The sequence below is a fragment of the Ascaphus truei genome, chromosome 7 (assembly GCF_040206685.1).
Source record: "Ascaphus truei isolate aAscTru1 chromosome 7, aAscTru1.hap1, whole genome shotgun sequence".
Taxonomy (NCBI): Eukaryota; Metazoa; Chordata; class Amphibia; order Anura; family Ascaphidae; genus Ascaphus; species Ascaphus truei.
The window spans coordinates 17179762-17194427 of record NC_134489.1 but is presented as its reverse complement, the minus strand read 5'-3'; the positions used below and the strand labels follow the sequence as shown (position 1 = coordinate 17194427).

At 44.6% G+C, this 14666-nt stretch overlaps 2 protein-coding genes across 8 annotated transcripts in view; one reads left to right on the top strand and one right to left on the bottom strand.

Annotated features, from left to right (window-relative positions):
* Window positions 1-299: 299 nt before the first annotated feature.
* DBR1 (debranching RNA lariats 1) lies at window positions 300-8080 on the bottom strand. Of its 2 annotated transcripts, none has more exons than XM_075607111.1 (9): window positions 7994-8080; window positions 6418-6690; window positions 5142-5266; window positions 4812-4892; window positions 3840-3925; window positions 2923-3147; window positions 2015-2095; window positions 1770-1915; window positions 300-1400 (listed from the first exon to the last, which is right to left on the bottom strand). In XM_075607111.1, the coding sequence occupies exons 2-9, from the start codon at window positions 6612-6614 to the stop codon at window positions 761-763; spliced, it is 1581 nt and encodes a 526-aa protein (XP_075463226.1). In that variant the 5' UTR covers window positions 6615-6690; window positions 7994-8080; the 3' UTR covers window positions 300-760. The 2 variants fall into 2 exon arrangements, with proteins under 2 accessions (XP_075463226.1, XP_075463227.1); XM_075607112.1 differs by lacking the exon at window positions 7994-8080 and adding an exon at window positions 7745-7906.
* A 540-nt stretch (window positions 8081-8620) lies between these two features.
* The window catches only part of VPS8 (VPS8 subunit of CORVET complex), a 128508-nt gene continuing 122462 nt past the window's right edge, over window positions 8621-14666 (top strand). Inside the window, exons 1-5 of one of the 6 annotated variants that reach the window (XM_075607108.1) lie at window positions 8633-8769; window positions 10005-10094; window positions 10519-10697; window positions 12299-12367; window positions 13722-13849. In XM_075607108.1, coding sequence (XP_075463223.1) covers window positions 10079-10094; window positions 10519-10697; window positions 12299-12367; window positions 13722-13849 — 392 coding nt within the window. In that variant the 5' untranslated portion in view covers window positions 8633-8769; window positions 10005-10078. Of the gene's footprint in view, window positions 8770-10004; window positions 10095-10518; window positions 10698-12298; window positions 12368-13721; window positions 13850-14666 lie in introns of all 6 variants that reach the window. The other 5 variants (XM_075607109.1, XM_075607106.1, XM_075607104.1 and 2 more) reach the window with 5 other exon arrangements.

Here is a 14666-nt window from a genome sequence, read left to right as displayed (position 1 = left end):
CAATACATTTGTTTTCGGGCGACATCGCATCGCCGGAACTAAGTGCGGCCTTAGAAATGTGAAGAAACGGTTTCTCCCTTTACTTTCTTTTTAATTAGCAAACCTAACTTAGGAATCTGATCATTGCTTTTTTCAGGAAATCACTAGCCACAAGCACAAATGCAGAGTAAAGCTCAGCTTTTAGAAGTATTTAGAATGGATAAGGTTTTTTTCTAATTTGTTACATTCCTGTAATTTCCATTTTCTAAGCCAACCCCTGCAGAAGGGGCGTATTACTCTATATCAATGTGTATAACAGATATTGCAACAGTACTTGCTTTATTGGGAAAGGAGCTTATGATAGCTTTTTGCCTGTGTACACTTGTATGCAATAAAAGTCACTTGGTTATTCTGAACCCTAAAATTATATTGTATTATTTTTACCCTCTGTTACAATGCATTAAGAAACCACAGATTAAAGATAAAGATTCATTCAATACATTTAAAAAAAAAAAAAAAAAAAAAAGTTGTCAACATTTGCTATTAAAAAAACAATGAAGCTGTGTATTTAAGGCAAAATTATAAAAAACGAGGGGGAAAAAAAAAAGTTGAATCCCTCATTAGCAAGGATACATTTATTTAAAAATAGGAAGTGTTAAAAACGTGCCATTAAAGCCACTGGTAACGGGGCCTTTTCTTGCCTAAAGGCCACCAATAGATGTTGGGGTTCTCTGGCAGGGAAGATGTAAACATAAAACTATACTCCAGCCCAGAGAAAGTTTCAGTCCTCTTCTTTGGGCGCATATATTGCCTGATTCCGCCTTTTAATCTTCACGCTGCCACTGCTGCTTCCATTCTCATCGCTCAACCTCTTCAGCGGCTTGTCAGAGCTTTTCCCTTCCCCCTCGGTCTGGCTGCTCTCAGACCGCTCTAGTTCATCATTGGCAGAATCCACAGTATCATCTGAAGACACAGCCATTGTGTCAGGAAGGACGCGGATGTTGGAGAAGTTGGTGGAGAGATCCGAGGAAGGCTCTGCTGACGGCACTATGGCATCTTCCTCATCATCGTCGTCGTCTTCCAAAGCAATCTCGTCAGGGTTAATAGAGGACGAAAGGATGGACGTGTCAGTGTTGTATTCACTGGGATCTTCTCCTGATGCCGTGCTGTCCGCATCATCGTCCTCGAAGTCTCCGCTATCGTCCTGCTGGCGGATTTTGGCGTTTAGGTCGGCGAGTCCAAGACGGGCGCATAACTCCGTAGTCTGCGGGTTGATGACGTGTGACGCCACCCTCTGGTTCTGTGGGTTGTTTGGGTTGTAGCAGGGGACGGTGATGCTAAAGTTGCAGGGAATGTTGAGGTCCTGGCCAAGGTCGCTGAGAACTTCCTTTCTGGTTTCTTCTGTGGTACTAAAATCCCACCTAACCAATATAAAAAACACCAACATAAAAAAACATTACACTTCAGTATTAAAAATAAAAAAACACGTAGAGGACTTCAAACTGTACAGTAGGTGGTGCAATTTCACCACTTATGGTCTAAGCTCTAAGCCTTGTTTAACAATGTGGATTTCCTAAACAAAAGCAAATTAAGCAACTAGAGTGGAATCAACTGCTCTCTATTCAATATAGTGAGAATGGGGATTACAGCATCAACTGTGCAATACTCTGCTCTTTAGTGCATTAAATAGGGGGTATAATGTTATTCAACGGACCCGTTTCCAGCTGGAGCCGACCTGCATTGAGCGACACAAGCAAAACAGCCCTGACCTTACCCACCCACGAACTCACCTGGCGTGCAGACCGTTGTTCTCAGGCATGTTCCATGTTTTTGCAGTCACATTGAGCAGGCCTTTGGTAGCCTTCAGAACCGCCAGCCATTCAAGATCATACTCCAGGCGCTCTGGTTTACTTGGGTCATGGTCTACGTCCACAATCTGACAAAAGAAGAATCAGGAGATGAGGAACACACACACACGCAACCGTAATGCGGATCGCTGCGGCAATCTGCCAAGGCTGTGGAGAGAGGTGTTCACCTGCAGGAAGTCCCTGTGCGGCAAACATTTATCCAGCGCTAAAAACTTGGTTGCTTTGGGCAGTTGTCCTTCTACGTTCGTCTGCAAAAGAGAAGACAGATTGGTGGGAGTGAACAGAAACTACAGAGAAAATATTAGACAACCGAATCTCTGAACAGTTAAAAACTGAACTTAATTCATTAGTTGCTATATTCTGTAAGTGAATACTTACATGTTATCGGCAAGTAGATAAGCAAACTTGTGTTGCTAAGGCATCATATCAAATACCGACCAGTGCAGAAAAACAAAAAAATACTCGCATTTCTGTAATACCGTTATTTGTAGGCAGTGAGCAGTTTTTCTCCAGCCTTGGTAATAAAACCGTAAGGGGAGCCCAAGAAAAAACCCAACTTTTTTTTTTTTTTTTTTTTTTAAATAATCAAGAGCGTCAGCGAGGAGCAGGAAGGTAATGTTTTCCTGGGAAACATAAAACACTATTACAAGCCAGAAGGCAACCTACCGGGAAATTAGAGGAAGTTCTTTACTGGAAAGGTGGTGGATGCATTTAAAATCTACCCTATTAAAATGACCAAGATTTTTTTTTTTTTTTTTTTAAATATATAGGATAAAGAGAATGAGATTAAGTAAACGGTTTTACAGTTTGTTTTCTTTGCTACATATTTTCAGAAAAATATAGCGTAGCATGTCTCAAACAGGTCATGTTTTATGGATAACCAGTTACTCACACATTAGCATAAGTGCCAACGTACTCAACGATTGTTCATAAAAATAGTGTTTGGGAAGAGAGGGTTGAGAAACAAGGATCTAGGTCACCTTTCGAACACTGGAAACTTGATATTATTGCTTTTACATCTACATAAAACAGTTCGGCTTCTAAATGCTCTCGCTGCAGCTTTCCTTGGGATTACCTGGTGCTGCATGAAGGCAGCAAACTTGACGTGCAGGTGTGCAGAGAACCAGTACGATGGCTGGATGTGGTGCAGGAGCTCCGAGGCGACCGGACTCCCTAGCGTGTTGTTCTCCACCTCGTTGCGGAAGAAAGTCTTCTTCTTCAGCAGCTGGTTCTTGTTGCCGTAGTGGTAGATGCTCCGAGGCCAGTCGTGCGACAGAAAGATATCCATGGGCTCCTTCAGCTACGAAGACATGGTGGGTGCGAGCGTAGAAAGGGATAGGACGAAAACTTAAATAGGTCAGGGGTTCCGACAAGGCGCGAGAGGGAAGCATTTCAGGGAAAGAAGCGCTAGGACAAGAAGTCGTGTTCTGAAGCTGGAGGGGAACGCGAGAAAGGCCTTCACGCAAAGGGTGGTGGATTAGCATCCCAACGGAGGTGGTTGAGGCCAATACTGGAAAATAATTTAAAAATGGATTGAACCATAAGCCTATCCTACATAGGAAAGAAAGCCACGTTTCAAATAGTGCCTAAAGTCTTACAACAGATGGGAAAAGAGCTGGCCGAGTAGGGGGACCAAGTGGTTCTTAAATGCCGTGCTTCATTCATTTGAATGGATTTCAGAGTTTCCCTGAAGAGATGTGGCTTCCCAGTATGCCGAGAAAGTGAGGGTGTACGTGGAGTGCTTATAAAGCAGTAGACGGCAAACACTGATTACAGAATGTTTCCAAGGTAAAATAATTTTTTTATATTAAAAATAAATAATTTACTCCATAATAAGTTTAACGTTTCATTTGTTGCCCGAAACTTTTCAAGGACACCACCGTTTGCTGAATAAGGGCCTTTGTGAAATGAATGTGAAGGCAAAACATCATGCAGGATTCTGGATGCTGTTAGTAGCTTGCAAGACCAAGTTACCATTAACCCCAGGCCTACCTGTTTGAGTTTGAAGACCTCTATGTTCCTCACATGGTAAGCGCTTCTCATAGTATCCTGGCCATAAGGGGGGTGCTCGAAATGACCTGAAAGCATAGCAGACTTCAGTGACATACTGCTTGAAAAGGAAGAGATAAAAATCAAGGACGGATTCTACATTTAGACAACGGAGATTAGGCTTTGTAGCTCGTTAGCACCACGGCTATGGGCAAGAAAGAGTGAGGAGTAACTGGAGGGCACCCAAACTTTTGATCTGATCGTATTTGTACACCCAGGGGTGCTCTATCCCGCCAACACCGCTTGTTATAAAGCTGGAACTGGTTTGGTGTCATTACAATGGATAGACAAAAATGAACATGCTACACGTGTACCGAGTAGCTCTACACACTTCCATGACACGGAAACAGGCATTGCGCAGATACACGCAGTACTGGAGCATGTTCATTTCCAAAGGAGGGGTAGGGTGCGTCTGTCAGAATCCCAGATTGGCTAGGAGGAAAACGGCGTGCAAAAAAAGCTGCCGGAGATCAGGAATGGACAGTGTCGGCCTTGGTTATGCAGTTCTTATAGTCAACATGCTTTTAACCCTTTGAGTGCCACAGCCACGTGATCGCTCCATCCCAGATGACAGAAGGAAGGGGAAGCGCAGTCCTTTCCATTCCGCTTCCTCAGGATGACGTGAACGCGATCGCCCCTAGAAAAACGAGCTGGAACATTATGACGTAGCTACTACATCATGGGGGCCCTATAGTCCCAGACCTCATGGTGTAGTAGCTACGTCAGTAGGGCACCCAAAGGTATTGGTACTGGATAGAGACGGGTTATTAAAGAATAGGAATTATTTTACTACAGGTCCCTGAAAACAGCTGGTTAATTAAATAAAGTGTTTTTCATATTACCCAAACTTGCTGCACGGGGGCCATTTGTATTAACAGACAGGAGAGCATAACTTATAGAGCGTAGTAGACGTACCTTTTCTGTAGTCGTGCGATTTAAAAATGCCAGAGATTCCCCCGATTCTCACCCCGCGGTATTTCACAACCCCAGCGTATCCTGAAAGAGATGAAAACGAGACGTTGAAAACACAGAAAACGCATTTGGAGTGGTTTAAAGTTCTTGGCCACAAAGCAGAGGGGGGGGGGGGGGGGGGGAGGAAAAAAAGGCACAAGAATTAAAAAAAAAAAAAAATGAGATACAGTAGATATAGCAACAAGGTCTTTAAGCACTTTCTGCTATGTTTATCCTTGTGGCCTTTTGGTACGGTCACCGCCTTAGTGCATGGAAATGGAACCTTGTGCTTACCCATGTAGTATATATTTGGAGCCACCCAGCCTCCGTAGGGCAGCTCTTGGAGATGATTTGATGCCTCATGGTTTCCTCCAATGAAGATGGTGAGAACAGGCGCTTTTTTCTCACCAGAGTAATACCTGTGTGACAGCAAACAAACCCACCGTAAACCAAGAGGAACCTCACCCGTAGCATGCAACACTTGACTGCATCACCCTTTGGTGGTACGGTGTCTCGATTTCAAGACATTTTAAAGCCCTCCATCTGTCCAATATTACAGCACAGCTCCCTGCACCCCATTATAGAAAGGTTTATTCTAAAAAACAGAAAACAGAGTCCAAAAATAAAGCCATTGATCTTTAAGCATGCAGTTCCAATCTCTAGTAGCGGCATCAGTCACAAAGAAATGTAAGTGCGTTATTTTGTAATGGATCAACATGGGAGTTCTGAATAGAATCAATAGCAGTGTACACAGCTCTGCAAACCTCACAGTTCCCTTCAAGGTTAATGGTGGACTTTAAAGAAGCAGTCCAAGCTGCTGTTTAAATGTTTTATTCGCTCCCCCCTTTATTATGTGCATCAATACAATCCACACAATGATAAGTAATTAGCTAAGTTGCCGATAGATCTGTTCTCCTGTGATTGATCGGCGAAGATTCGGCTCGGGGGTTCACTATATGGCTGTCAGTGCAGCGGAAGAGGACCAAAGATGCAAAGCTCTGTTGGAAAGATGATGTGACCAAGGAGCCACTAGATACAATTGGTGCACTGCTAAAGAGAGGACAGGGCTCAAAAAGGGGTGTGCCAGAGCCTGTTTCAGAAGAGGAAGGGGATGTGACTTTGTAAATGGTTGCTATAGAAACAAAAAATGCTTGTTACATTATAATACATTAAAAATGTCTTATTTTTATTTTTTTTGAATGCTACATGTATTTTCTCATAGTACAGAACTGATTTCTTTTAAATATTTTTTTAAAGTTCTAGTCAGTAACTCTTGGAAAATAGCTACTGCTATTGCCTCTGGCCCAATGCATTCAGCACGAAAAACCAATAAATATTGATTTTGCTTTCAATCTACATTAGAAGGCCACATAGGATCTGCACAGTGCGTCAAACTAGAATGTTATACTGCATGTAGATTACTCTAGCAGTGAAGAGGTTAGTGCTGTTCCCACCTCATGGCCTTTAAATATAGGTTTCTATCTGCCCAGAAGCCCTTACTTGTACATGGTTTCTATCTGCCCAGAAGCCCTTACTTGTACATGGTTTCTATCTGCCCAGAAGCCCTTACTTGTAGAAGGTCTGCATCTGCCTGTACTTTTGAGGTACAGCCATGCATTTCATGTCCCCCTCATTCCTCACAGCCTGGAAATCTCCACAACACACCAGCAGATCCACCTTCACATTCTCTTTCTTCTCCAGGAACTGGATGGTCTCGTAGATCTTGTCTAGCTCACCATGGCAGCATCCTTCAACCGCAATCTTCATGGCTGCAACTCTGGTGTTGACAACGTCAAATTCCAGACTTTGCCTTTGCACTGCGATTACCTTAAGGATGTCATCGCTGGAAGAGAAAACGGCGGGTGTTAGCTGACACTGCAGCCTTAATGGACCAAGTTCTTCCGAAATATAATTATAATGTAGAGCAGGGGTGGTCAACTCCTGTCCTCAAGGGCCACAAACGGGTCAGGTTATAAGAATATACCCGCTTCAACACAGGTGGATCAGTCATTCTCACTGAGCCATCTCTGCTGAAACAGGGTTATCTTTAAAACATGGCCTGTTGGTGACCCTTGAGAACTGGAGTTGGCAACTGAAAAGTAGAGCTTTCCCAAACTCAGAGGTCCTGTACACAGAATGATATATATAGATATATAAAACTCAAACACACACAAACCCTGTAAAGAGTCTGCACTTTAACAAGTCTTCTAGACATTCAAACAGTAATTATTTTCTGGTAACCACCCTCCTGTAGTGCCATATTGCAATACAACTTTATCACTTTGGTGTTAGAGATCCTGGTTAAATAAATAGATTCTTTCTTTTTCAGCTAAATCGCTGGCGACAAGGCCAGTGACATCACCAAGGAGGAGGGCAGCGCTCTGTGATTGGTTTAGAGACAGGCACATGTGGGGGACTGTCTCTAAATAAATCAAATTTCACTTGCTTCCAAACTTTGTCACGCCGTCGCGCTAACTATAAGCGCATGCGACGGATTCTATGGATTTGTTTTGGAGTTACGTCACCGTCGCCATGCACTATAAGCGCAGCCCATTAGGCTGCATCCAGTGGGGGGAGCCTCGCTAACGCGCCCCCTCATCCTCAACGAGGATGTCTTGAGGGGGGGCTCCCGTGAGCGTCCGCAGGCGTGCCGAGATTTTCAGCCGACAGCAGAGCCCGTTTCTCAGCGCGCTGTCGGCTGAAAACACCCAATCAGCGCGTCGTGTCATGACGTCGTGACGTTGACGCTTCGCGGGCTATTGGCCCAGCGACGTCACTGCCCCGCCTCCAGATCGTGCACCCTGGCTCGCCTGCCAGTCCATGGAATCGCTCCTGACCGAGCAGGCGAGCCTCAGCGTCCACACAGCCCAGCACGGCATCCCCCTCTATGGACGTACCCTAAACCAGCAAAGGATCGGTAAATCCCATCCAGCTAATCCCTCCACAAGGCTGGCAAATCCCACTGATTAAGAGGGAGTCCCCCTGATTTGTAATACAATTGGTCGGGAAGAGAGAGAGGAGAGAGACAGAAAGAAAGAGAGAGATTTTCCTTTAAAAGGCATGGCTGCATGGCTGCATGGCTGCATGGCTGCATGGCTGCATGGCTGTCCCACGCGCACACCGGGCAGAGATAACACTCTCCTTACCTGAGACCCCGGCAGCAATCACATGCGATGCAGAGCCGCGCATGCGCACACACAGTAACCCAACGGAAGCAGTCATTAACCCTAGAGCAATTTGTCTTGAAAGGCGCGTGACGTCGGCACCGAGGCTCCAGACGGCCATGTTTGATTTGGGCAATCCTTTCTGTGCCATTTACTGGTTCCACACCAAAAAAAAAAACCAGTGTCCTGAAATTTATCTTTTGGTGATAAAAGAAATATTTTATTGTGGAGGGAAGTGATGGGCAATAAGGTGCATCCTTGTCAAGATTTGAGGGTGGAAGGGTGCTTTGTGTGGCCAGGACATCATGATATTTGGATAATTGGACATTTTGAATGTGAAGAAAATCTATGATCCAATGTTGCATGTGCATCCCATGGTGTACGGTTTAGTGTTAATGCTCCCCATTTAATTCATAAGGTCTGCGCATGATGTAAATTCATATCCACAAATTATAACATTCCCCCCAGTGCCCATGAGGCTACCAGAGAAATGTCCTCTGAAACTGAAAGGGACAATCTAAAACCCTTCAAGTGTTCCAGCAGTGGAGGTGTTAATAACATTGAGAATTTCTGCAGGCGACTCAAGCACCCAACACACAACCGGAAAAGGAAGTTGTTTATCCTGGTAGTCTTGGAACGCAAGCCTTGAAACGCACAACGATGAAGTGCCACTTCCGGTATGCGCAGTGGATAGACTGGCAGCTGTGTGGGTCCCCTGATCACAGCGGATTCTTTACCTGATTCTGTATCTGACAACAGTAAGTGACGTCACTTGACATTGGGGGTGAGTGGGTGGGTTCTGTGCATTGGGCACGGCTGGAGGGAGCCTTACAAAATAGACTGGACTTTCATACACTTCGATTGTAAGCTCTTTGGGGCAGAGTATCCTCTTGCCTTGTGTTGCCATTTACCTATTCCCATTATTCCCATTCTTTGTAATCTATTCATCTCCTATTGTAATGTTGTACAGCGCTGCGTACACTGTTGGTGCTATATATTTATACATACTTTCTCTTCCATGTTCGTTGAGTGTGTTGTTCTGCAGGGTCAGGCTGCTAATATTACACATTTTATGGTTATTATGGAAACTGGGGAGAACAGAACGACTTGTCCATTGTCCATGCAATCACATTATTACAAGTGAATCTTAATATATTAAATATACTGCCACAGTAATATGATTTTATATATTGGGGATGGACTCGTCATCTCCCTACAAAGTATGCACAGGCACAATTCATTCCTTGATCAATGGCGCTTACACTTATTTTTTGGTAGATGAAGTGGCTTGTCTAAGGTCACAGAGATGGTGTCCTGTGGACACTGACCAAAGGATCTAATAGGGTCTGAGAGCCCACAGGCGAAAGGGCAAGTGGTTCTTTTCTGCTGTCAATGTCTATATTTTATTACTACGTGTAATTACTATCACCTCTGTCCCAACATAACCATAGATATTTACATAACAATGTCACATACAAAAAATAATCATAAATATTATGCTGGTGCTTGTGAAATATTGACCAAAAGAGCAGAATAATATCAATACGATCTATTGCCTAGCTTAATCCTGATCTATTATACTGCCCTGTAAAAAATAGTTTACTAGCATTTCCCTGCTTTGTGGCTCCTCCCACCAAGGTTTTAAAGCTCGCCCCTCCCCACTGTCCAAGTAAGCAGGTTTTCTTTTCATGCAGCTGGTTGTGACAGGTTAAATGCCAGGACCATCCTTCCCCTAATTATAGACTTAAATAAGAATTTTAATCAGTTAGTGTTAGGACCTGCGATATGGTCATGCCTTGAAAGTGGATCGCGGGCTTATACGCTTTGGCCAAAGGGTTAACTAAATTACCCTTTTTCAATATATATATATATATATATATATATATATATATATATATATATATATATATATATATAATGTGTGTATGTATTTAACTGTGTATTTTTGTCACATTGGATGTTGCTCTGGACTTCTTTGTTTCTTGTTTTATAGCATTTCCCTGCTCAAGCAATATTTGTACAATTTGCACAAACTCACAAGGATGCAGTTTAATTGGCACAAGCAATATGCATAACAATACATGTGAGTGTATTTGTTAATACATCCCTATTTGTATGTATGTTAACACACGGTTTAAACAAGATTGATTTAAGAACAGCAAACTTTGGAAAATTAAAAAATGGCAAAATTACATTCAATGTTTTTAGTTCAAATAAAGTAGCTCAGACATAAAGTAGATTAGTGTAAGTGAGTGTGGGTAATTCTCTACGGTTATTCATTAAAGTGCAAACCACCCAATGGGAGTTACCATGAGGCAGTGCCTGATCGCCACTATCGCACTATAATGAGTAACCCTATAGTTCTTCCAGCACTGCAAGTACCAAAACTCATTGTAAGTTCTTCAGGGTAGAGACAAGATGTATATGTTTGTGTAATATGAGTATTATATTGAAATTCCATGGCGATGGACCTGAAGCCCCCTGTGTTCACTTTCTCTGTTTTTCAGTGGCGTCAGACCCAGGGGAAGATGATCTCGGTGCTCAGGGGTGGGAGCCTGGCAAACTCATTAATGAACCTATTGAGTTTTGTGGCAGCCTGGAGGATGATCTGAACAAACCTCAGACTTCTGATCCTAAATCAAGCTATCTGGATTTGGAGAAGGAGATGGATTCCAAGCAAGAGTTGGTAAAAGTGACCCCCTGCACTTTCTGACTTCATTTAGGCTTAAAGAAAGATGGCAAGAATTATGAGGGCCTCTGGTGCTTCTTCAGGGACAGATATAAGGAAGGCGAATCAAAACACAAAGCTTGAGCATCCTTAACGTAACGATCCCCTATAACCCAATATAAACTATCTTAGCGGAACCGCTTGACGATCTGAACAAAAGTGAATCCAAACTCCTTTTACAAATTCTCAATGCCACTTGATAAGGGGTTACCAACCTTTTTGTGCCCAAGGGCACACTTGAGCGTTCAGGAGAGAGTGGCAAGTACTAACCAATGTACGCACACACACAATACGCTTACCTTGCGGGGAGGCTTCGAGTTCAGCGCCAGTCCTGATCGCTGATACGGAAGTTGAACCGCATTTCCAGCATGCAGGTGCTGTCGGCATCACTATGATTGCGGGCACCCACTAAAGGCTTGGTGGGCGCCATGGTGCCCGTGTGGACACCATGTTGTGGACTCCTCCACTATATGCACCATTGTCAAGAATTTGAATCAAATTGACCCCCCCCCCCCAGCCCCCCGCTCTGTGCTTACCTTAAAGCTGCAGTTCAGTCAATATCCTGCATGTGTGGGTTTTTTTTTAATAAATCAGTTCTGTAGTAAGAAAAAATACTTTTAGCATTTTCTGTTTTTAAAAAAACAACTTTGAAAGACCAATTTTCTTGTATTCTATTTTAACAGCCATTTGCTAAGGCACTGCCCCTTCATGTCCTGTCACAAGCCCTGGCACACCCCTTTGTCAGCCCTGCCCTCCCTCTAGCACATGTCAGTGCAGGAGTGCTCATGAATATTCATGAGCTTCCACTGACAGACAGAAGCAGAAGAAAAACAGATCCCTTCACTAATTATGTCACCAAATTTCGCCTATCAATACATGGAGAATGAATTGACCTGCAGCTATACAGTTCTTTAGGTAATTAGAGATTGCCCACATGAAACTATTGAAGTAAAAAAAAAAAAAAGACAACTGCAGCTTTAACGATTCCACTTCCACTTTTCCGGGCGTCTTGGCCCCTTGGACCCTTCATGCCGGCATCTCTCCACATTTAGCTGAGCGGTACCAGAACCGCGCACATTTACAGCTTCTATTGCCTTCTTGATGTTCTACCTCCTGGATCTGACCCATTTTTACACAAATCTGTACAAATGCCCCCACCTCCTTCCCCATTAATATTATTTCCATAACATTCTGACTATGACATGTTTTTTCACTGTATGACGTATTTGAAAAGATCAAATAAACAGTAACAACAAGAAAACCCGCTAGAGGGGATCTGGGAGGGAATAGCTGCCGGGTGCCACAAGGTATTGTGAAATGGATCAACCCTTTTGTTGCAGCGAAATGGTTAATATTATGCCCTATAATATTTTTTTTAAAGGGGTATTTTAGGGAGATCCAACAGTGTATGTAGGATAATATGTAGGTAGACTTATAGGTGCAACAAATCTGATGTGATGTGTTGGCCATCTGTGTGTGTTACCACTGGACCTTTCCCTCTGCCCCTCGTGTGTGTGTGTGTGTGTGTGTGTATCTATCTATATCTCACTTTGTTTTAGATAGACGACAGAGAATTTGACATCCCCCAAGTGGACACTCCTCCGACACTGGAGAGCATCCTGAATGAGGTGAGTCTTCCCCAGGTGAGTACGGAACAAACTCTATACAAGAGGCCAGAGAGATGTCCAGCAGAAGGAACGGAGAGAGGCGGTCTGCAGCTCACGGGACGTGACATGTATTTGGAGTGCACGGGCTGAGGTTATAATGGGGGATGGAAGTGCACTATCTTTGAAGTGGATGAGCCTGGTCTGAATCCAATGTCAGCTCCTTGGAGAAGTCACTTCCTGTCCTATCTCCCTGTGCTTGAGGCACCAAAAATGAAATCCTCTTCAGCCAGTGACTCATTGTGACTGCCTGTGTACAGCGTTGTGAACACTGTTCGCGCTATAAGAAAAAAATAAATGATTATTATAGGATACCTTACCTGTTACAGTGCTATGCTTCATTCCCTGATCCAGCCTGTAAATCTGACCTCTTCAACTTGTGGCCTGTGGGCCAATTCTGGCCTCCCAATGCCCTTGGCGTGGCCCTTGGACTGTTTGCACCTGGTAATTTCACTGCAGTTGCTATAGCAGCCAACTGCAATTTTCCCTCTGAAACTCACTATAAATCATATGTTACTGATGTTTTGGGGATGTGCAAGTCCTTGTAGATATATCTAATAATATTACAATACACTTCTGGCTCTTCTGTTTGTAAAAATGTTTTCTAATCCGACTCCTTAGAAAGTTAGTTGAACAGTACAGTGTAAACCAGAAGTGGGCAAAGTGCGGCCCTAGAGCGACATCCGGCCCGCGAGCGACATCCGGCCCGCGGAATGCTGCCTGCGTCCCGCCACATGTAGGGCCAGGGAGCGGATCCTTATCTGTGGTGCGAGCAGCGGGGGCAGAAGCGTGTGCGGGAGCCCATCCCGGTGTGGTCCTAACACGAAAGTTACGGCCAACCGGAAGTCGGGCCGAACTTGTGAAAATCACCGCCTGGGTGGGTTCCCGCCCGGGTGGGTTCCCGCCCCGCGTCAGGATCTGCGTCGCGCTTAACTACGGGTAGGGCTCTGGGATGAGGGGAGAAGAGGTGAGAGAGAAGGGTAGTTAGGGGGGAGGAGGATTAAAAGACAAGGGGGACACAGAGAGAGAGAACATTAGGGAGGAGAGAGCGAGAAAACGTGTAGGGGAGATGGAGGAGAGCTTTCGTGGGCTACAGATTTAATGAAGATTCTACATTGTCTGTGGTCCGTGAAGCTTGTCAGGTGGCCCTCCAGCCAAAATAATTGCACACCCCTGCTGTAAATCACAAGAAAGAAACTGCTAATCAATAGTTGAGCTCTCCACTAATTCCCAGACTGACGCTAACTTCCTGCCCAAATTAAAGATGGCGTGGTAAAGTGGGTTACTTCCCCTTTCTGCATGTTTTCCCTCCCTGCAGACAGATGATGAGGATGAGCCCTTCATACCCGAGGACCCCGCACTTCTTAACGTGGAGACGATCGACACTCACTCCTGTGACACATCATCGCTGGCGAGCTCAGACAGCGGCGACCGAGCGCACAAGAGGTGACGCCAGCACCATTCAATACAAGAGCGCAGCGCTCCAACCATTACTGTAACAGTGAGGCGGAGAGCGGGGGCAGGCGGATCAGATTCCCCCTTCCCATTATGTGTCATAATGACCAGGGAGATGTCTTCATCTTCTGCGACATGTAAATTGGTTTGGGGAAGCTTTATAAGGGAGATAGATTATTATTATTTTTGCGGATTATACTGATTAGTATGGAGAGGGAGACGTTGGTAAAACCACTTTATTCATTCAGATAAAACCATTTTTTTTTTTTTTTTTTACCCCATTTGCTCGTTTGTGAATGTCTGCCTGTGTATTAAAAAAATGATGGGTATTTGATGCACACCAAAAATAAGATAAATAGTGACACTTTTACCGGTGCCCCTTAGTCCCAGGGAAGACCTGTTTCGTTCAATGCATCCAATATGATTGATGGACAAGGGCACACGGATTTGAATCAAAAACAGAATTTATTTTGCCATAGACCAGGGGTGCGCAAACTCTTGGCGCTGCACCCCCCTGCCTGCGACCCCCTGGTGCTCTCGCTCCACCTACCTTTTTCTCCGGCGTCTAATGATGCAGCGGGGTCATGTTACATCACACTGTGACCCCGTGGTGTCATTTGACGGCGCGTTGCCATGGCAACGGGTCATGTCCCGTCACGCGGCTTCATTTGCCGCCGCGTCACCACGCTTCAGAATCGTGGTAAGTTGAGAGATGCTGAGGCCTCACGCGATCCCCCGGCATTAAATGCCTTGGTGAAGAGCGCGGGGCCTCTGCAACCTCTCGCTCCCCCCCCCCCCCCACCACCCC